This window comes from Panthera leo, chromosome A1, assembly GCF_018350215.1.
Source record: "Panthera leo isolate Ple1 chromosome A1, P.leo_Ple1_pat1.1, whole genome shotgun sequence".
Taxonomy (NCBI): Eukaryota; Metazoa; Chordata; class Mammalia; order Carnivora; family Felidae; genus Panthera; species Panthera leo.
This window is the reverse complement of record NC_056679.1, coordinates 195,566,575-195,589,943: the sequence shown is the minus strand read 5'-3', so window position 1 is coordinate 195,589,943 and position 23,369 is coordinate 195,566,575. Positions and strand designations below refer to the sequence as shown.

Sequence of the window (23,369 nt, the reverse complement as noted above, 5' to 3'; positions counted from 1 at the left end):
TGTCCAGCTGCCCCCAGCAGAGTAATAACCCGCTGGAGAGGAGATTGGGGAATAGAGAGCACAAAATCAGTCATTACATATGTCAGGAACCCACCCAATTTGATCAAATGAGAAGAGATAAGCACCGGATTAGATATGCTGAAATATGCGGGGAAGCCATCCTTACCCAATGATATCACGTGGCTGAAGTTCTCCAGCATCACGTCTCTATACAGGGTCCTCTGAGCAGGGTCCAGTTGCTGCCACTCCTCCTTAGTGAAAGCTACAGCCACATCCTCAAATGACAATGGACCCTATAATAGCATGCTCCTGTTCAATATGAAGTGATCATTCCCATTTTTACCACAGCATGCAAAACTATGTGCCCAGTTCTATGTCATGCCTATTCAGAAAAATGATGTAAAATTTTGTCTTTAGCAAAAAGAGTCAAACATATCAGAAGAACAGAAGAGCAAAGGAGACTTACTCACAAATGGGAATTCAATAAAGGCAGCATTTTAAATAAGTAAATTGTTCAATAAATGGTACTGGAAAAAGTGGATAGTCATTCAGTTAAATAAGAAAGTTGAGACTTTATGTTTTAAAAACAAGAAACAGTTTCCAGATGGGGAAAAAAAAAATCTAAGCATTGCAAATTATTAATACTGGCTATCCCAGGGGAAAGGGAATTTTAAAATCCTAAAATCCTTTTCACTTTATAATTTTTATTTATTTATTTATTTATTTATTTATTTTTTAAAATTTATTTATGTATTTCTTAAATGTTTTTACCAAGTAGGGATAATTCAGGCTAGGACAAAAAAATAGTAAAATGATTTTATAAATTGAAAAAAATAGGGCAAGAACTGGTATTCAGTTGGGGAGTAGCTTCACAAACCCTGAGACCACAGCAAAGGCTATAGAAAATCAGAGACCCCTGTGCTCCAAATGTTTACCACAGAATTTTAAGTACAGAACTGCCTATTTGAGAGAAATAATCATATTAGAGACAAATAGATACTCATCATTCCATCTTATCTAGGTTTTATCTCTGGATAAACTGTACCTTAGTTCTCCCAAAGAATAATGCTTATGGAGTTCAGCTTTAACACTATAACTGTCCTCTAAAAAAATATTTAAAGACACAACCACAAAAAATCTACTGATACATTTATGCAGAAGTATAGGTCAGGACATCATCTATAGGAGACCCCTGCCCCCCAAAGAAATTTCTTTTTTTCCTGATGTGTGGAGAATGCCAAATCACATATATGATGTTCTCTACCTTTCCACTGTGGCTGCTAGAAAAGATCAAACAAATGTGCACTTTAATTTACACATTTATGTAAAATAGACATAATGTAGATATAATAAGTGTATTATGTTTATATAGAACTTATACATAACAAATATATATGTGAACTCTAATAGTGGTTTTATGTGGTTCTACTTATTACATAGCAACTCATTCCAAGTCTTTGTTCTCTCTACATTTTCCCTAATTCTAATCTCTAGCTTTCTACACTTTTCCATTTGATTATATGGAAACCAAGTACAAAATAAGCAAGCAACTCACGTGAGACTTGGTCATTTTCTGCTTCTCTTCCAAAAGAGCAGAGGTCTGAAGAATCAGGACTGAGAGACAGACTAAGTCTCCAGGGGCCATTTACCATCTAGAAACAACCACCAACAGAAGTCAGATGAAAAACAGGTCGCCCCATAGAAGGTTATTTGGTCCTTATAGAAGGATCTGTATGCACCATGTGAAAAAAGTCCTCTTGTGATTATAATATGATCACATAGAAAATGTACAAGGTGATTTTTAATTGGATAAACGAAGTTATTTCTGTTGATATACAAACACCTTAATGTTCCCCTTTGAATCAGCAATTCTATTTGCAATTCTATCTGTAAGACTCTATCATAAGACAATAATCATGTCTACACATATATGTAAGATTTAACTGCAGATGGAGCAGTTCCCTGACAGTAAGAATAAGAAGAATGACCAAGTAGAAAACTAAGGAATGCACCCATATTCCCTAGACGTAAGCAGCCAGCAAAATCCTAAGAGCTCTTTTATATTTTCCCCTAACCCAGCAAATTATCTTGCCAAGTCAATATTCAAAGATTAAAACTGTTGATTTTGCTGATTTTAACATGTTTTTTGCTTAAGATTTTATTGTTGATTTCCAATAGTGCAGTTACCGATATAAGAAAATCGTGACAGGTTAGAACCATTGATAAACAGGAATACAGTACAGTGCAGAAAGATACTTACCTGGTGAATTCTTCTCAGTCCCAGGATGGATCATCCAGAGAAGGCTGTACTCATTCACAGGAAGTGAGTGCTCCCATGATAGGTAGGCTGTTTCATATGGGGTTATCCCAGGCTTTGTCAAGATGAACCTAGAAGGAAACAATTAAATAGTCAGGCTCCTCTCTGGACACTGAGCTCTGAAACAAGGAAATAACAGGTGTTTAATAAATGTTTGTTGAACAGAATGTAGAACAAATTCAATAAATAGGAAGAAACAGGGCTGAAATCACACCTCATGTAAGAAAAAGAAAAAGCAGCTCTCACATTTCAGAGCTGGTCTGGCACTCAAACTCTCCTATTTAATATAATTACACAGAGTATCAACATCAGACAAGGCCACTCAGTGACCAAGATGGAATAAAACAAAAACAAGCCCTCTCTGAAGTCATGTCTGAACACAGACAAAACATCCACATTGTCCAATCCACAAAACACCCTCGCTCCTGGTTAACATGAGTGACTGCTACTTCCTCACCTATTACAGCTTTAACTTCAGGTTAGTCTTTCCTCTCTCCAGCTGTACTGAAATTCCCAAACAATGAATTACCCCACTTCCTTACAACATCCAATTCAGAGCAAGGTCCACTCCCTTAGGCCCTCCTCGAAATCACCTAACACAAATCCTGTAAGTTCTTTCTAGCACCTCTTTCTGAGAAGCCCCCACTTTCCCCATGGTGTAACCAGATGCTAGAGCAATAAACCCAATCTGTTCAACTACAGGGTGTTCCTGGAGGTCTTTGGCTAGAGAGAATCGACAATAATAATGTTATTTCTTTAGATCTGTTTGGTCTTACATTCAGAGGATGTTTTCTTCTGTGAGCTTTTGAGCGATGGAGGGAGATGGTGATTTGAGAAAACATCTGAGGAGGGGCTTCAAGGTGGGGGCCACCTCGGACTTTACATAAATTGTAAAGTTTTCTCACTAAACCAGGACGGACCTTTATCAGCCACTGGCTGAATTAATGACTCCTACAAATCACTGAATCAGCAGGGGCAGAAATCCCAAATCCCAAAGAGCACTTCCAACAAACCCCCAACACAGGACTAGCCACATAGGTTCACAAATCACTGGTCATATGGATATTCCAACAGCGCACAGACCTGCCATCCCTGACCCACAGATCAGACAGCTCTCCTTATTACTGACCTCTGCATGTACCCAACACTCATCCCACAGACTTCCCCTCAGACTCCATAGACCTCCAATTGCTGACCGCCCCTCCAATATCAACCCCAAACTTCCTCATGACTCAATCCATAAATCCCACTTCTACTCCCAGCTCGATTATCAGGTCCGGAAACGTCCGTCACAGTTTAACCCGGGACAGCTGTCATGGATTAACGTGATTAACACCCGCTTCCTGCCTGGGTGACCACAGCGCAGGGCTCTCAAGCATGCGCTGAGCTATTCTGCGCGGTTTTGCCCACTCCGCATTCTCCGCGGCTTTGTTCAGGAGGCAAGATGTCCGCCCCCATGCTCTGTGTCTCACTGCGGAAGCCGCCATCTTGAGAACCCGGACAATTCCGTACACGAGGAGGAACTTGGGTTTATTCCCAGCCTGAGTTTGGACCGTGTCTTTGCGGCGGCGAGGGGAACGCGTAAAATGACCGAAAGGAAGATTATACAAACCCGTGTGGGGCAAAGTTTTGCCGAGAGCTTTTAAAGGATCGGGGAAGAAGGTGCAGTAGTGCAGTCCTTTATTTGAAGACTAACTGGGGAAAGAGGAATTTGGAACGGTTGGAATCCTTTTGCAGGGATTCTACTTCAAAGTGCTGGTAAATGGTACAGCCCTATACAGGGGGATTCGCCCTATACAAGGGGATTCCACTGTAGGACAGAGGGGCAAAAGTGATGGAAGGGCTCATGGGGGGGGGGGGGGGCGAAGAGGGGTCATAAAACCGCTAATTATGCTAAAAAAAACAATGCTAAGGAATCGCGTTGGGGAAATTCCTACTACCGTAGTATGTTGCAGGGAATGTCTGATGAAAAAAAGGAAAATTGAGACAATGATGAGACTGAGGCACAAAATAAAGGAGAATCTGAGGAACAGAGAATGGAGACTAAGGCACAAAACGCGGGGGGCGGGGGGTGTAGGTATTGAGACTGAAAAGCTGAGGTCTGAGACGAGGGGAGAATGCAGAAGAGGGGGAGACTGAAAGGGATAAAAAGGACACTGAGTGAGTGGAAGGGGGAAGCCCGAGGTAGGGTGGCTAACCCCCTAGGTTTGTCTGGAATTTCCCAGGAAATCCATCCTCAGGACTTCAAACGTCTCAGTTTGAGGAGATGGGTGGGGAAAGTTGGGGGAAAGTGCAAAACCTATAAGGTGACCTAAAAACTAAGGCAATGAGCAACAACGTTTTTATTTTTATTTTTAAAATATAATTTGTCGAGTTAGCTAACATACAGTGTATACAGTGTGCTCTTGGCTTCGGGAGTAGATTCCCATGATTCATTGCTTACATACAACACCCAGTGCTCATCCCAACAAGTGCCCTCCTCAATGCGCATCACCCATTTTCCCCTTCCCCTTGCCCTCCCCCCCCCCAACAACCCTCAGTTTGTTCTCTGTATTTAAGAGTCTCTTATGGTTTGCCTATAAGAGTTTGCCTATAGTTTGAAACTATTTTTTCCCCTTCCCTTCCCCCATGGTCCTCTGTTAAGTTTCTACTTTTCTACTTATCAAGATAGTATGGTATTGGCACAAAAACAGACACACAGACCAATGGAATAGAATAGAGAACCCAGAATTGGACCCACAAATGTATGGCCAACTAATCTTTGACAAAGCAGGAAAGAATATCCAATGGAAAGAAGTCTCTTTAGCAAATGGTGCTGGGAGAACTGGACAGCAACATGAAGAAGAATGAAACTGGACCACTTTCTTACACCATTCACAAAAATAAACTAAAATGGATGAAAGACCTAAATGTGAGACAGGAAACCATCAAAATCCTATAGGAGAAAACAGGCAACAACCTCTTTGACCTCAGCCACAGCAACTTCTTGCTCTACACGTCTCCAAAGGCAAGGGAAATACAAGCAAAAATGAACTACTGGGACCTCATCAAGATAAAAAACTTTTGCCCTGCAAAGGAAATAATCAACAAAACTAAAAGGCAACGGATGGAATGGGAGAAGATATTTGCAAATGACATATCGGATAAAGGGTTAGTATCCAAAATCTATAAAGAACTTCCCAACCTCAACACCTAAAAAACAAATAATCCAATGAAGAAATGGGCAGAAGACATGAATAGACACTTTTCCAAAGACGACATCCAGATGGCCAACAGACACATGAAAATATGCATAACACGTTTTTAAAGTCAAGTGGATAAGGATATAGATTTTGTACCTTTCCCAGTCAGCATTGCTATTTTTCCCCTTGGCTTCTGATGTTGGCAACCATGATTTGCAATTTACAATAATGGATTATCCACTGTTGTGTCATTCAGGAGTGATATGTTTTAAGTGTGTAACTTAAATGCATGGCAATCATAAGTGTTAACAGTCTTTTGCTTTGTCTATGGATTAACCATTGTGCTTTGTACATAATGCTTGTTTAATTTTTAAATTGTAAATATTGTGACCATGTTTTCTAAGAGTTCAGAAAATGAAAACAACTGTAATACCAATGACATTGCCCAAAAAAAGCCTCTTATTTTGATGACAGATGTAAAGACACACCCATACCTGGATTAGGGAGGTAAAAAACTAAAATAGAGCAAATTGCACAATATGCAAAAGAGAATTCAGGCTTGGGCATGGTGGTGAAGGGGGTGCAAAAGCACAATGAAACGAGTCAAGGATGACAGGCAAATACTTCTAAATAAATAAAAGGGTTTTTGCCTCCCCAAAAGACACCAACACTGAGTTGAAAATAGTAATTTCCCAGTTATATTAGACAGACAGCATAAATAGATATTACTGTATAGTTCTAATCACTTATATATGAAACGGAATAAAATTACATTTCCAAACTCAAATGTTGCAACTAAAATGTCCTGTGGACAAAAGGAGAAATTTTGGTAACAGATGTGTTAGCCCCTTACAGTGTAGAGCCAATCCTGCTTTGTATTATTATTATTATCATTATTACTATTTTTATGTTTATTTATTTTTGAGAGAGAGAGCACAAGCAGGGGAGGAACAGAGAGAGGGGGAACAAAGAATCCAAAGGAGGCTCTGTGCTGCCAGTGCAAAGCTCCACACGGGTTCGAACCCATGAACTGTAAGATCATGATCTGAGCTGGTCAGTCGCTCAACCAACTGAGCCACCCAGGCGCCCCTTTTATTATTTTTTATTTATTTTATTATTTTATTTTATTAAGAGAGAGAAAGAGAGTGTAAGGGAGAGTGGCAGAGGGGGAGAGAGCGAATCTTAAGCAGGCTCCACACTTAGCATGGAGCCTGATGTGGGGCTCGATTCCACATCCCTGGGATCATGACATGAGCCGAAATCAAGAGTTGGGCACTCAACCAATTGAGCCGCCCAGATGCCCCAATCCTGCTTTCAATGGTATATCAGGAAATACATCAAATCATGACAGAAAACAAATCCCCTAGTTCTTCACACTTGGGTTGAAAAATGGAGGTCAAACTGTCTTTTTCATTTATAAAGATTTTCATGAAACTAAAGAAAATAATATTGTTGATATCTTGTCCAATTGTAAACTAGACTTTTTTCAACTAGAAAAATGTTCAGTAGACACTGCAAGTGTATATCTGTAAATTCACTCTATACTTATCAAAGTAAATGAAAACATCTTACCTGCTAAGATAGCATATAGTTATAGATAACATATAGTTAGAGCATGTTTCTTCCCTATCCATTAATCCATTTACATTTAAAATGACCACTGTTCTGCCATTTTGCTAGTTGTTTCTATGTGTCATATTTTTTGTGTGTGCCTCAATTCCCTCAATACTGCCTTCTTTGTGTTTGATTTTTTTTTTTTTACAGTGTACCATTTTGATTCCCTGCTTAGTTCTTTTTTTGAAAATGTTTTAGTTATTCCCTTATTGGTTGCTATGGAAATTACAATTAACATCCTGAATGTACAATAATCTACTTTGAATCGTTACCAATGTAGCTCTAATAGCATACAAAACATTGATCCTTTACAACTCTGTCCTCCCGTTACTTTCACCTTTCTGTTGTTATTGTAGACAAAATAGACATGAAGTCAGAAATTGTTACAAGAGAAAGAAGGTCATTATATATTGATAAAAGAGTCAATTCATCAAAAATATCAACAATTATGAACATTTATACACCGAACAAGGACCAAAAATATTGAAGCAAATATTGACATTATTAAAGGGAGAAATGGACAGTTTTATAATAGCAGTGGGAGACTTCAACACCCCATTTCAAATAATGGATTGAACATAGAAACACAAAATGAATAAGGATATAAATAACCTGATTAACACTTAAACTAGACCTAAGAGACATACAGGACACTATACCCAGTAACAGCTAAACACTTATTTTTTTCAGGTTCACACGGAACATTCTTCAGGATGTACCACATCTTAGGCTACAAAACAAGTATCAATAAATTTTAAAACACTGAAATCATATATACTATGTTCTCCAACTACAAGGTAATAAAATTGGAAACTAATGAGAAGAAAAACTGGAAAGTTCAGAAATATGTAGAAATTAAACAGGACACTATTAGATAACCAGTGGGTAAAAGAAAAAAAAACACAAGGGAAATTTAAAAGTATTTGGTGCCTGGGTGGCTCCGTGGGTTAAGTGTCCAACTTCAGTTCAGGTGATGATCTCACAGTTCGTGGGTTCAAGCCCCGCATTGGGCTCTGTGCTGAACACTTGCTCAGAGCCTGGAGCCTGCTTCAGATTCTGTGTCTCCTCTCTCTGTCCCTCCTCTGCTCATGCTCTGTCTCACTCTGTCTCTCAAAAATAAATAAATGTAAAAAAAAATTTTTTTTTAAATACTTGGAAACAGGGGTGTCTGGGTGGCTCAGTAGGTTAAGCGTACAAACTCTTGATTTCCGTTCAGGTCATGATCTCCTGGTTTGTGAATTTGAGCCCTACATGGGGCCCCGTGCAGACAGGATTGAGCCCATTTAGGATTCTTTCTCCCTCCCTCTCTCTTGGTCCCTCCCCTGATTGTGCACATGCTGTCTCTCAAAATAAATAAACATTATAAAAAAAAAAAAAAGGAAGTAACATTAAATTAATATGGAATCAACCAGTGAGAAAATATTTTTCTTCGTGTTCGTATCCCTATCCTTCTGGTTAAATCAAGGAAAAAGTATCAATACTCATGTTTGTAACATCTAACACTTCCTCTTCTTTTTTAAACCTAGGCGTCTAGTTCAGAGCCTTTGGCAAACTACAGTAGCTACTTAACTAAAAGTAAGTAAAATCCCAGCTTGGGATTCTCTCTCTCCCTTTGCCCCTCCCCACCACCCTCAAACAGAGACAAATGAAACAAAACAAAACAAACGACAACACACCAAGCTTATTGGATACAGCGAAGGCAGGGCATGGATGGAAATTTAGAACTGTAAATGCCTACAGTAAAAAAAAGAAGCAATATCACAAGCAATTGCCTAACTTTACACCTTAAGTAACCAGAAAGACATGAAAACTAAAACAGAAGGAGGAAGGAGATAATAAAGATTCGAGTGGAAATAAACAAAATAGAGAAGAACAATAGAAATGATCAACAGACCCAGTAGTTGGTTCTTTGAAAGATCAAAATAAATAAGTAAACTTAAAAAAAAAAAAAAAAAGATCAAACACAGAACAAGGATGCCTCCTTTCACCACTTTATTCAACATTGTGCTGAAATTATGGCCATAGTAATTAGCCAAGGGAAAAAAATAATAAGGGGCATCCAAATTAGAAAGGAAGATGAAAACTGTATCTATTCACAGGCAACATAATCTTAGTAAAATCCAAAAACCTCTCCCTCCTGCCTCACACACAAATTATTGAAGCTAATAAATTCAGTAAGGTTGCAGAACACAAGGCCAACATAAAAGTGATATTTCTACACAATATCAACAAACAATTCGAAAAGGACATTAAGCAAACAATTCCATTTATAATAGTATCCAAAGGAATAGAATACCAACAAATAAATTAAACCAAATAAGTACAATACTTCTACATTGAAAACTACAAAAACATTGCTGAAAAGAATTAAAGATCTAAGCAAAAGGAAAGGTAGTATGCAATCACTGATTCGGAAAACTTGATATTATTATGATACAATATTCCCCAAAGGCATCCAGAGATTCAATGAAATTCCTATCAAAACCCAACAGCTTCTTTTGCAGAAATAGAAAAGGTTATCCTTAAATGCACACGGAATTGCAAGAGACCCAGAATAGCCAAAACAACCTTGGAAAAAGAACAAAGTTGGAGGGCTTATACTTTTTTACTTCAAAAATTACTACAAAACCATGGTTATCAAAACAATGTGGTACTAGCATATGGGTACACATATATAGGTCAATAGAATAGAATGAAGAGTCCAGAAATATACCCAGACACCTATGTTCAAGTGGTTTTTGACATGGGTGGCAAGACCATTCAATGAGGAAAGGACTGTTCTTTCAAGAAATAGCCCTGGGAAAATTAGATAGGCACATGCAAAGGAATAAAATTGGACCCTTACCTTCCATCATATGAAAATAGCCAACAATCACATGAAAAATTCTTGACATTATTAGTCATCAGGGAACTGCAAATCAAAACCAAAATGAGATACCACTTTATACCCACTAGGATGGCTAGCATCAAAAAGTCAGATAATAACAAATGTTAGTAATGATGTGGTGAAATCAGAACCCTCATACACTGCTGGTGGGAATGTAAAATGGGGTAGCCACTTTGGAAAAAACTTGGCACTAAACAGAGAATTACTATATGACCCAGTAATTCCACTGCCAGGAATCTACACGCAAGAATTGAAAGTGGTATATCCACACCAAAATGTATACACTATTTACATAATTATTCATAAAAGTCAAAAGGTACAAACAAGCCAAATGCCGATCAAATGGTGAATGGATAAAGAAAATGTGGTCTGTACATACAATAGAATATTATTTGTCCATAAAGAATGAACTGATACATGCTACAATACGGGTGAACCTTGAAAATATTACACTAAGTGAAAGAAGGCAGTCATAAAAGACTACATAGTACATGATTCAATTTATGTGAAAATATAAATAGAACAGGCCTATCTACAGAGCCTGAAAGTACCAGGCTTAGGTATTTAGGGCTGGGAGGTGGTGAATAGTGGGGCAATAGCTAAAGGGTACCGAGTTTCTTTTTGCAGTGATAACAATGTTCTGAAATTGATTGTGGTGATGGCTGCACATATCTGTGACTATACTAAAAGCCACCAAATTATATACTTTAAATAGGTGAATTATATCTCAATACAGGTATTCTTTTTTTTTAAATTTTTTTTAACATTTATTTTTGAGACAGAGCATGAATGGGGGGAGGGTCAGAGAGAGAGGGAGACACAGAATCAGAAGCAGGCTCCAGGTTCTGAGCTGTCAGCACAGAGCCCAACGCAGGGCTCGAACTCACGGACTGCAATATCACAACCTGAGCCAAAGTCGGACGCTTAACTGACTGAGCCACCCAGGCGCCCCCAGATATTCTTTTTTTAAAAAGCTGAAATTCTTAAAGTAGTCAGAGGAAAACACGTATTTCCTTTAAGGACTAAGATTGTCAATTGACTTTTCAATAGAAACTATGAAAGCCAGAAAACAATGCAGTCCTGGAACATGTATATAATTCCAAACTCTTCCTTAGCAAAAGGAATAAGTAAAACTACATCTACTCCATATAGTACTACTCCTACTCCCGTAAGTAGGAGTACTTTTACAATTGTTTTTTACCATAAAAATTTTTAATATTTCCCATAATTTAGTCTTCTATTTTTTCCTTATAGTAACATGTTAAAGAGTTTCCCCACCCAAAGATTTAGTACAGACAGCCTTATATTTAAATGTTTATAAATTTTACACTTTCGTTTTTATGCAGTATTTCATACAGATTAAGGACATTTACTATAGAGCAAAGGTTGTCAAATGTTTTTTAGTAAAAGGCCAAATAGTAAACAATTTAGGTTTTGCAAACCATATGGCCTCTATCACAAATCAACTCCACTGTTGTAGAGTAACAGCAGCCATTGACAATAGTAAATAAATAAATGTTGCTATGTCCCAATAAAACTTTATTTATATACACTAAAATTAGAATTTCATATAGTGTTCATGTATTATGAAATACTATTTTATGTTAACCATTTTTGAAATTTTCTCTATGTTATGATATTTTGACATTCTGGGGTGGAGGTCACTGCTGACTGGGGAAACTGCCCCTCTCAGAAATAGTTAATTCCTATTGTGATAAACAGCTTACCTGACAGCACTCCTCCCATATGCAAACCAGCCAAACCCAAGTCCATACCCCCAACCACCTCCTTTATCTAACAGTCACACACCAACCTAATATTCCCCTGCCCTGAATCAATCCAGGTAACAATTAAGGCCAATCCCTATACCCCCAAGCCCACCAGAATTATTCAAACCAGCCAATCGTAAACGGTTTATTCTGCTCTGCCTGTCCTTTCTCATGTAAATGCCAATAAAGGCTATGGTCTAGAGTGCACTTGTGATGAGCACTGGGTGATATATAGAAATACTGAATCACTATATTATACCCTGAAACTAATATAACACTGTATGTTAACTATGCTACAATTTTTTTAAAGCCCTCATAGCTTTAAAAAAAAAAAAAAAAAAAAGGCTATGATCTATGCCTTTACTCCTGCCTCCTGACTGACACTGGTGCTTCTCCCTGTGGTCCTATGTGACATTGTAATTTATAAGAAAAAACATATTTGGTCATTCAGATGACCAAGATGTATTTCTCATACACATTGGGTCATTGTCCATGGTTCCTGGCTCTCAGCTTCCAAAACTTGGAATTTCCTGAGTGATAAGAGCAATGGGAGCATCTTCTGTTATCATATTTGGTCTCTTGCTCTCAGTATCTGAAATTGCTTTAGAGTCGTAAGTTGAGATGGGTGTCCTATTATTCACATTAGCCCTTTTCCACCACAACTGGGTGACTGGGTTACCATGTTACTGAGGTGACTTGTGGAAAGCACCTAAAGATGGAGGCTGGTTGCCAGAGCAACCAACCGAGAGTACAGAGGTGGAACTTTCAGTCTGGCCTCCCGATTTTCAGGGATGGGATCGAGGCTAGAGGTTGAATCAATCAATAACCAATAGCCAGTGACTTAGTCAATCATGCCTATGTAATGATGCCTCCATAAATACTCGAAAGGACAGGGTTTGAAGAGCTTCCAGGTTGGTGAACATGTGGAGGGAGATGTGGGGAGAGTGGCTTGTTTAGAGAGCATGGAAGCTCCACCCCCTTTCCCTATACCTTGTCCTACATATGTCTTCTATTTAGTTGTTCCTGGGTCATATACTTTTCTAATAAATCAGTAATCTAGTAAGTAATATGTTTCTTTGAGTTCTATGAGCTGTTCTAGCAAATTAATTGAACCCAAGAAGGAAGGGGTGGTCAGAACCTCTGACTTATAGCCAGGCAGTCAGAAGTACAACTAACAACCTGGGCTTGTGACTGGCATCTGTAGGAGGAGGCCTGGGAACCTCCAATCTGTAGCACAGAATAACCTGGGCTTGGGACTAGGGTCTGAAATGGGGTTGGGAGCAGTCTTGTAGGACTGAACCCTTAACTTGTGGGATCTCATGCTATTTCCCAGTAGATGTGGCAGAAATTGTAGGACACCTGGCTCATGTCAGAGATCTGATTATTGTTGGTGTAGGGAACCCCTCAGTAGAATTGGGACCCAGTCTGCCTCCCATTTCTAGGAGAACTTGGAGTAAATTAAATTTTTCTTTCAATGACATTGACCTCTCTGTGTCATCACTCAGTCACTTTTATAAACTAACACCTAAACACATCTCTATTAATTTTTTTCCAGTCATTTACAAATGTAAAAAACACTCTATGGTCACAGAGAGTACAAAAACAGGCAGTTGGCTGATGTGGCCTGAGTGGCAGTTTACCAACCCATGGTCTACAGCCATTCTGCCTTGCTCTCCCACTAACTAGCTGTGTGTCCCCCAGTTAAGTGGGTTAATCTGGGTGTCTCAATTTCCCTCAAGTGTAAAATGAAGTTAATAGAATCTAGTTCACAGAGTTGTCATAGGAGTATTAAATTAGTTAATACATTTAAAGTACCTAGAATAACACACAGTGACTTCGGACACCAACGAGCTGAAACTGGGCCACAATTCACAGGTTAAATTCACAAATCACAGTCCTCCATAAGACTGCCTTCACTTCCGTCACCAGCTGTAAGCTCAGGAGTTCTCAGGCCACCCTCACCTCTGGCTAGTGGGCTAAAAATTCAGGGGTTCCCAGTGCCCTTTTTGATACTTTGGTGATTCACTTCAATGACTCACAGAACTCAGGAAAGCACTATACTTATGATTATAGTTTTATTATAGCATTAGGATAGGAATGAGAACTAGCCAAAGGGAGAGACTAATAGTGTAAGATCCGAAAGGGTTACAAAAGTTGAAACTTTTGTATGATCTCTCAGTCAGAGATACCTATAATACTGCCAACCAGGGAAGTTCACCTGAGCTCCCCGTCCAGAGTTTTTATCCAGGTTTCATTACCTACGTGGCCTTCAGGCTAAACTCAATCTCCAACCCTGCCTTATACCCCTGAGAGATTCTCCAAATGGTATCTTCTGGTTTAAAACCCCCAACTCTCTAATCACATGGTCTTTGTGGAGTGGCCAGTCCCCACCCTGAGTCATCTTCTCAGTGTCAACTCTCCAGGGACCCACCATGAGTCATTCTAGGTAGGATGAATTATCAGGGCCCACCAGGGGCATTTCCATTACTGGGGAAATTCTACAGATCTAGAGGCTACCTCTCAATAATAGAGGACAAAATCTTTATTCTGCCAGCCATATTCTTTACTGCAAGTGTTTAGAGCTTACTTGCCAGAAACTTGGAATGAAAGCCAAAATCTTTATTACACAATAGTAAATGCTGTATAAGTTTTTGTTGTAACTTTTAAGCCATATGGAAACTGGCACAACATGGAAGGTGATTATCCAAAATTATTTTTCCCAAAAAACCAGTTTCCCTAGAACTATGGGTACCTATCAGGGCATTGATTAATGTCGCACTAGATCAACATGAAGCATCTTTATATATAACATCAAAGTGCCCTGTGGAGGAAACCTGTTTGTAGATTTTTTCAAGTTTTTCTTTTTAATGTTACACAGACTAGTTAGCTATTGGTCTTGAAGTCTGTGTAATCAACATTAATTTGTGTGTTCTCAGAAAATATGCCAGCTGGTCACAGAATACTAATTTAAACCATTGCTAGCTTTCATTTACAGGCATTTTAGTGAAATCTCTGAAATGTATCTCCCCTTTCGTCAAAACATTGTACTCACGGGTCCATTCAGAAAAGCAGAAAGGCTGACCACAAAAATATGAAAGGCTTCGGGCTCAAACTCAGATTCCAGAGTTAAGTCCTGCAGGCTCAGGCCTGGGAAAGTTCTTGAAACGTTGTAGGTCTGGCTCGCTATCGCTAGGCTCTGGCTCAGTACGTCGAGCGACCCTCTATGGGTTCTCTTTGGAGGAGGGGTTTGGAGCCTGGACTGGGGACTGCAGTGCCGGAATCCGCTGCAATGCGCCCCGACGCCCCACGCGCGCCCTGCCTCTCGCTGCGCATGTGCAGCGCCGCCGCTGAGGCATTCTGGGAGATGTATTTTGCAGTCGAAGGGAACGGGCTCCTGCGAGACCCGCGCGCGCGCGAGACGTCCTCTTCTGCGCATGTGTGCCCTCCCTGTCCTCACAGCGCTGCCCCCGGGCGGGAGTGAGTCCCGAGGCTCTGATCCTTGCACCTGGTTGGTCTTGGTCCGGGCTGGAGGTGCGCGGAGGAAGTGGGCGCTGATTTGGGGAGGTGGAGTGGGTGCAGAACAATAGGACTTTGGGGGTAGGCGTGGACCCGGGTGTGTCAAAAGCTGCAGTGACCATCCTCAACCTGGGTCCGTGAGTCTGGGGCGGGCGGGGTCCCGGATCTGCATTCTTGCTGGTGTCGCGCTGCAGGTGTCGCTTCCGGACGCATCCAGCGGTGCAAGTGCGCGCAAGTGGCACCAGGGTCAGGAGCGCCCTCCGTGGTGTGCAAAGAGAACCAAGTTTTACTGAACGTCTGAAATGTTCCAGGTGGAGTACTACCTTACTACCTGCTTTTCCAAAGGCATCTAACTTTTAACCCTACAGCAACCCTCTAAGTCAGGTTTTCAACCATTGGCTGCAACGCAGTAGTGGTGGTGAAATCTGTTTAGTGAGCCAAGACTAGTATTTTATTTGCCAGTACTTTTAGGTCGTATATAATTTACATAGAATGATTTGCACATAATTTACAGAGTAAAAAGTTTGTAGATGCACCCGTATGATTACCACCCCCATCAAAATACAGAACATTTTAATCCCCCAGAAATGCAACCCCCCCCCACCTGCTTAAGAACCAGTTTTTTCAATTTCTATCTCTATAGGCTAATTTTGCTTTGTAGAACATCATATAAATGAAATCCTACAGCATGTACTCTTATATGCAAGCATTAAAAATAATTACTGTAAAGTAGCACATATGTATTCCCTTGTGATAAGGATTGTTTTATGAAATGTATTATATATAACTGTATTTTTAAAATAACTATTGGGCATCCATTAGCCAGACACTATTGTTAGTGCTAGGGGTGCAATACTGAATCAAGCAGACAAAAATCCCTGCCTTCATGAAATTTTAGTTTTAGTAAGTAGAGATAGTCAATTAACAGTAAGCATAATTATGTAGTATATTAGATAGTAAATTATGTATTTGAACTTATACACAAAGAAAAAGTAGATCAGGGTAAGGGAGACGGGGGGATTATGTTTAAATTAGGTAGACAGCAAAGGCCTCCTTGGTGATTTTTGAGCAAAGATGAAGAAATAGAAGGTTGTGCTGGGTAGAAGGAACAGCCAGCATGGACACACACACACACACACACATTAACATTAGGTTGTTTTGTAAAATATGTTTCTTACCTTAATCAAAATATGTTTCTTACCTAATCACTGATACAACATAGATATTATTTCTGATTTTACTGAGGCTCAGAAAGGTAAAGCTGAGTAACTTGCCCGAAGTCAAATAGCCAGCAGGTAAATTCAAGGCCAGATGTTTTCCTCTAAATCTCCTACCCTTTATAGAGGTCTCCCAACCTAAAACATAGGATTTAACTGACCTCTGCTCCTGCTTAGCTTGGAGCACAGGAATCTGCACCTCAGCTCCCCTGGAAAAGATTCCAGAAAGACTGTTGCGTGAATCTCACCATGTGGACATTTTATTTCCAGGGTCTGTTGGTGTCTCTTCCCCAGTTCCTAGGTCCCAGTGAGAATCTGTGCTGGTACATTCTACCTTCAGACTCTAACCTGTCTGTGCTCCTACAGCCCTAGTTAGAATCCACAGAAGGCATGACTAAACAGTCACAGAAGGACGTGCACCAGTTGCCATTACATATTGATAAATATTTGGCAACATCATTTTTGATGACAGTAAATTACTTTATCTTTGGAGTATATATCTGTTTGTTTTACCAGTTCCTTAATGTCTTCCAACTTATCAATATGTTAAAAACGCTACAACAGATATCCTTGCAGCAGATATCCTAAATCTCAGTGCAAATCTGTGGTTTTTCTCACAGTGAGTTCTAGAGGGCCCAGGGGACAATCTCCCACAGGGTGGCTTCCTCAGCCCAGCTGTTGCGGCATCTGCATATGGGTTTGTTACACTGGTGATTCTGGGATCTTCAAGTCATATCTGGTCTCTCATGGCTCCATCCCTTCCCTTCCCTCTGTCCTCATAGATCTCTGTCTTCACCCAGAGGCTGCAGAAAATGACCAAGTCGCAGGTGAGTTAGTTTGTCCCATTATATAGGAACAGTAGTGAGGGACTGTAAAAATGACCATGTGAGCTAAAATCGTGCAAAGCAATCTTAATAATTAGCAGGATTTTTTACATTGGTTACGGTTCTGTGAACTTTAAAAATTTTGGTCCAAACATTAAATCCTCTTACTGTTGGCTATACAAGTATAGGGAAATGAAAAATAGTAAAAACAAATATTTAGCATATTATAATTTGAAACATTGAGAATTAAAATATTTGTTGGAAAAAAACTTAACCTGAGCATTTTGAACAGTGCCTTCTTTTTGTGTAACTTGGTAGCAAGTGAGCATTTTTTCTGTGCCTTGGCAAATTGGATCAGATTCCAATATTTGATCTTTTGGATCTAGGACATTCAGTTCTGGACATGTATGGGACGCTCACTAAATGTTGCTTAGTGACTTAATGAATGAATGGCCTAATAAATAACAAACCCGTAAGTATAAGCTACTCTAGATATGATTTTTGTGTCACCCATGAAGTGGAACACAAAACTAGACAAATGGGCATCAAAGGACTGTGCTAGAGAAACAGAATGAGACCAAATTAGTATAATACAACCCAAAATGAAATGGGGCTAAATTTCAGGAAGGATAATCAAGTAATGAACATGCTTAAAACCATTTGCCATGCTTTTTGTTTCTACTTTGTGCAATACCGATGACTTTAGTTGGAATAGGAATGTGTTGTTACAGGGACCGGTATCATTCAAGGACGTGGCTGTGAATTTCACCCAGGAGGAGTGGCAGTATCTGGACCTTCCCCAGAGGGATCTATACAAGGATGTGATGCTGGAGAACTATACCAACCTCATCTCAGTGGGTGAGGACCATTTCCCAGTGTTGACTGACATGTGCCTGGTTAATTACTTTTCCTTTCTCAGTTGCTCCAAATTGTCAGTCCTTGGAAGTACTTTTACAAGTATGGCTCTGAGTCTTAGTAGATTTAGCATTGACAGTCTCTGGGAGGTACGACTACAAGTTTGTTTAAAGATCTCTCTTTTTCAGATACAAATGGGCACCTTCATCAGGCACTTCCTGATGAAGTTCAGAGTTCAAAGGACCTGAAGCCCAGGTAGCTAGGTCCAAATCCCATAACATTTTCCATTGACAGGCTATCAAACCACTAAGCCATCTGTGATCCACAAGTTGGAGCAAGGTGAAGAACCATGGATGGTAGAGAGAGAAATCCCAAATTGGAGCTATGCAGGTGAGTTAGGTAAAGAGCTCTGTGGATGGAAGTGAATGAAATTACGATCACAGTTGATCTGGGGCTCCTGGGTGGCTCCGTCCATTAAGTGTCTGACTTTGGCTCAGGTCATGATCTCGTGGTCCGTGAGTTCAAGCCCCATTTCGGGATCTGTGCCGATAGCTCAGAGCCTGGAGCCTGCTTTGGATTCTGTGTCTCCCTCTCTTTGCCCTTCCCCTTATCTCTCTCTCAAAAATAAATAAACATTAAAAAAAAAAATCATAGTTGATCTAATGGTTACCAGAGGGGAGGTGGTGAGAGGATGGGTGAAATAGGTGAAGGGGGTTTAGAGTATATTTATCATGGGGCACCTGGGTGGCTCCATCAGTTAAGCGTCCGACTTCAGCTCAGGTCATGATCTCATGATTCATGAGTTCAAGCCCCGCATCAGGCTCCTTGCTGACGGCTCAGAGCCTGGAGCCTGCTTTAGATTCTGTGTCTCCCTCTCTATCTGCCCCTCCCACCGCTCATGCTGTGTCTCTGTCTCTCTCTCAAAAATAAGTAAACATTAAAAAAAAATTTTTAAAGAGTATATTTATCACGATGAGCACTGAGTAATATATGGAACTGTTGAATCACTATATTTTACACCTGAAACTAATATAACACTATATGTTAACTATACTGGAATTTAAAAGAAATTTTAGAAAAAGATCATAGTTGATCAATAAGGGTTAGCATCTTTGAAAAATATGCTTCAGGACTCTCTTCTTAAAGGCCTTAGACCTTTTGAAATAACTGGGATGGCCGACATAAGTTCCTTATTTACCTGAACACTATTTCCATATACATCACCTTCCCACAGTAATGCTTTTCTTTGCATGGCTGTTAAAGAGTGATGTTTTCCTTGCCAGGTATATTCTGCTTGTGATTCTCACCAACTTCATTTAAGACGTAGAGAAGATTTTTTCTTTTTTTTTTTTTTTCAATTTTGACAAAGTATACATAACGCAGAATTTAACTATTTTTAAGCATACAGTTCAGTGCCATTAAGTGTATGCCCACTGATGTGCCACCATCACCACCATCCATCTCCAGAGCTCTTTCATCATCACCAGTTGAAACTCTGTACCCCATTAAACAATAACTCCCCATTCTACCTCCCCTGCTTGCCCCTGGGAACCACTATTCTCCTTTCTTTGCTATGAATCTGACTGTTCTGGGTACCCCATCTAAATGGAATCATACAATATTTGTCCTTTTATATTTGATTTATTTTATTTAGCGTAATACCTTCAGAGTTCATCCGTGTTACAGCATGTGATAGAATTTTATTCCTTCTTATGGCTGAATAATATTCTATCATGTGTATATACCCCATTTTGTTTATCCGTTCATTTACAGTGAACATTTGAATTGTTTCCACCTTTGGGCTACTGTGAATTATGCTTCTATGAACATTGGTGTACAAATAACCTGTTTGAGCCCCTGCTTTCAGTTCTTTTAGGTATATACCCAGAAGTGAATTTGCTGGATCATGTGGTGATTCTGTGTTTACATTTTTAAGGAATTGCTATGATGTTTTCCACAGCTACCACACAATCTTACATTCTCACCAGCAGTGCCCAAAGTTTCCAGTTTTTCCACATTCCTCACCAATGCCTGTTATTTTTTGTTTTGTTTTGTTTTTATCATAGCAATCCTAATGGATATGAAGTAGTATCTTATTGTGGTTTCAACTTGCATTGAATGACTAGTGACATTGAGCATGAGTGTGTTTTGGCCATCTGTATATCTTCCTTGGACAGATGTCTAGTTTAGCTTCTGGGGACCTAGTGTTGGATAAAGAATGGAAATCCACTCACTTTCTTTAAAGACTGATGGCTTATAGGTTGGGAACGGGGTTAAGAAGTTAAGTAGAATTGTTGGATTCTGAGCCAAGGAATGACTTTATTGCTCTGATGTAGGTAGCATAAGTTTCACAATAGTCAAGTATTGCCTGAGGTTTATAAGATGGATGAAAATGAAGATAGATAGGATTTTAGATGCTGAATGAGAAATCTGCTGCTTACAGTCTCCATAGTAATAGAATCCAGAAATTTGGAAAGCATGATACGAAGCAGAAAGTGGCAAGCACATAGTTGTCTCAGGATCAGTAATAATATACATAATGATCTCTGAGAAAATGTATTATGTACGAGGCAGTATTCTGAGTACTTTACATCTATTGACTCATTAATCCTCACAACAACACTACAAGGTAGGTGCTATTACTTTCCTTTTTTATGGAAAGGGAAATTGAGACCCAGAGAGATCGAGGAACTTGACCTGTGCCACATGTCTAATTAGTGAGGGAGGAAGCTCGGATTGAAACCCTGGTAATCTGGATTTACTGCCTGTGTGCTTAACTGCAGTTCCTCTTCCATATGTGGTAGGTAGAGAGGAAGGTGGGGAGAGTATTTAAAAGTCAGGATTGGGGTACCCGGGTAGCTCAGTGGGTTAAGCATCTGACTTCAGTTTAGGTCATGATCTCACAGTTCGTGAGTTGAGCCCCACGTTGGGCTCTCTGCTGTCAGCACAGAGCCTGCTACAGATCTTCTCTTCCTCTCTCTCTCTCTCTGCCCCTTCCCTGCTCACGGTCTCAAAAATAATTTAAAAAAAAATTGAAACATCAGGATTAATGCAGTATCTATGAACTATTATAGAATAAGATGATACACTGAGCAGCAAGAATCCAGTGGTTAATCTGTCTTGAGGCAGGTAGTATTTTGCTTACCCTGTGGCCTCTCTCTTACTGGACATATGAATTCCTGGGCCCTCACACCCATACAAGAATGAATTACTGTTATATGGCTTTTTGAAGCACTGGCTACAAAGGTGTTCCTGCTTGCAAGTGGTTAGTGGTTTTGTCAAATCAATTTCGTGTTGATGGACGAATAGACAAGAGCTCAGAGACATTGGAAACAAAGAGACAAGTGGAGATTACACTAGAGCAATCTGACAATGAGCTGATGAGCGCCAGCTCAGATCTCTCTGTTCCTCAGCCAGTCTTTCCTTCATTTCCTCTAATCACCGTCTCATCCTAGTTATTTTCATTCACCAAATGGGCTCTTCCTATTGACCCTGTCACAGCTTTGATCCCTTTTACTGGTCTTTAGGATTATTTTCATTTTTCTCCCCAATTTGCAAAGTCCTAGTTGCATATAGCCAGATACATATGTGTTCTTGGTCATATTCTCTATTTCCATTTCTACTAATTATAGTTTTTTTTAAGTTGTGGTTTTCTTGCAAAGCTCAGGGGTGTGGATTCCATTTAGCCTTGGTATTTCTTTTAGATAGAGATACTAGGCCTGAGAGTAAAGATTCAGTCTCACAATAGGGTGAAAGGTTAGGAGCCATGATACATTAGCAGAAATATCCACACACATATAGTCAATTATGCTTCCTTATAGAAGAAACCTGGCAACTTGATGACCACATGGAACAACACCAAGAGAACCAAGAAACACTTTTGAAGCATGCTGCATTCATTGACCAGGAAACTGGGACTGACGAGAAAGGTAACAAGTGTAATGCACTTGGAAATATATTTCATCTGAGCACAGACTTCATTTCTTCAAAACAGAGACTCCAAAAATATGACCCCTATGGTAGGAGTTTGAATTTTTTCGGCTTATTTAGTGGCAATAGAAGATACTCAAAAAAGACTGAATGTAGTGAATGTGGGAAAGCCTTCTTCCAGAAGTCAGACCTTATTATGCATAAGAGAACTCATACAGGAGAAAAGCCCTTTGTATGTACAGAGTGTGGGAAAGCCTTCAGCAAGAAATCCAATCTTGTTATACATCTCAGGATCCATACTCAAGAGAAACCTTATGAATGTACTGAATGTAGAAAAGCTTTCACCCATAAGTCACACCTCATTGAACATCAAAGAATTCACACTGGGGAGAAACCCTACGAATGTGATGAGTGTGGGAAAGCGTTTTTCCAAAAATCACACCTCAGTATTCATCAGAGAACTCATACTGGAGAGAAACCCTACGGGTGTGACAAATGTGGGAGAGCCTTCAGCATGAAGTCTCACCTCTTTGTACATCAGAGAATACACACAGGAGAGAAACCTTACGTATGTACCAGGTGTGAGAGGGCTTTCAGTGAAGTGTCCTGCCTTATGAGACATCAGAAAATCCATACTGGGGAGAAACCTTATGAATGTAATGAGTGTAAAAAAGCCTTTTCTGAGAAGTCTGACCTCCTCATACATCACAGAACTCACACAGGAGAAAAGCCCTATGAATGCAGTCAGTGTGGAAAAGCCTTCAGACATAGCTCGGCCCTCTGTCGACATAAAAGGACTCATAAAGAAAAAATTCCTTAAAAGAGAAACTAATGTGGGAATATCTTCAACTAAAAGCTTCAGTAGAAATCAAATCTTGGAGTGCTGGAGTGGCTCGGTCTGTTAAGCATCTGACTTTGGCCTAGGTCATGATCTCGCTGTTCCGGAGTTCAAGCCCCATGTCCGGCTCTGTGCTGACAGCTCAGGGCCTGGAGCCTGTTTCAGACTCTGTGTCTCCCTCTCTCTCTCTGCCCCTCCCCCCTCTCTTTCTTTCTCTTAAAAAGAAAGAAACATTTAAAAAAAAATCAAATCTTATTATGTATCAAGAAGTCAAGCCTCTTAATTCAACATATTTTAAAAGTGTGTAATTATGTTTTCATAGAAGTGATATTCCAGATGTGATCCCAAAGTATTTCTAGAAGATATAGAAAGTATATCTCCTTGTCAGGGGCACCTGGGTGGCTCAGTCGGTTAAGCGCC

The 23,369-nt window shown here is 39.8% G+C and overlaps 2 protein-coding genes across 12 annotated transcripts in view; one reads left to right on the top strand and one right to left on the bottom strand.

Moving 5' to 3' along the window:
- The window catches only part of LOC122226164 (zinc finger protein 300-like), a 32,116-nt gene extending 17,065 nt beyond the window's left edge, over positions 1-15,051 (bottom strand). Inside the window, exons 1-4 of one of the 7 annotated variants that reach the window (XM_042948927.1) lie at positions 14,822-15,051; positions 2,261-2,388; positions 1,556-1,652; positions 167-293 (exon numbers count right to left, since the gene is read on the bottom strand). In XM_042948927.1, coding sequence (XP_042804861.1) covers positions 167-293; positions 1,556-1,645 — 217 coding nt within the window. In that variant the 5' untranslated portion in view covers positions 1,646-1,652; positions 2,261-2,388; positions 14,822-15,051. Of the gene's footprint in view, positions 1-166; positions 310-1,555; positions 1,653-2,260; positions 2,389-3,093; positions 3,688-3,929; positions 3,996-9,958; positions 10,018-14,821 lie in introns of those variants that run through there. The other 6 variants (XM_042948972.1, XM_042948964.1, XM_042948955.1 and 3 more) reach the window with 6 other exon arrangements.
- LOC122226188 (zinc finger protein 182-like) lies at positions 12,493-23,068 on the top strand. 5 transcript variants are annotated; one of them, XM_042948990.1, is made up of 6 exons: positions 15,224-15,300; positions 15,480-15,596; positions 17,285-17,329; positions 18,058-18,184; positions 18,476-18,571; positions 22,003-23,068. In XM_042948990.1, the coding sequence occupies exons 2-6, from the start codon at positions 15,588-15,590 to the stop codon at positions 22,929-22,931; spliced, it is 1,206 nt and encodes a 401-aa protein (XP_042804924.1). In that variant the 5' UTR covers positions 15,224-15,300; positions 15,480-15,587; the 3' UTR covers positions 22,932-23,068. The 5 variants fall into 5 exon arrangements, with proteins under 5 accessions (XP_042804942.1, XP_042804961.1, XP_042804924.1 ...); XM_042949019.1 differs by having other exon boundaries at positions 18,042-18,184; XM_042948999.1 differs by having other exon boundaries at positions 15,248-15,277.
- Positions 23,069-23,369: the final 301 nt, after the last annotated feature.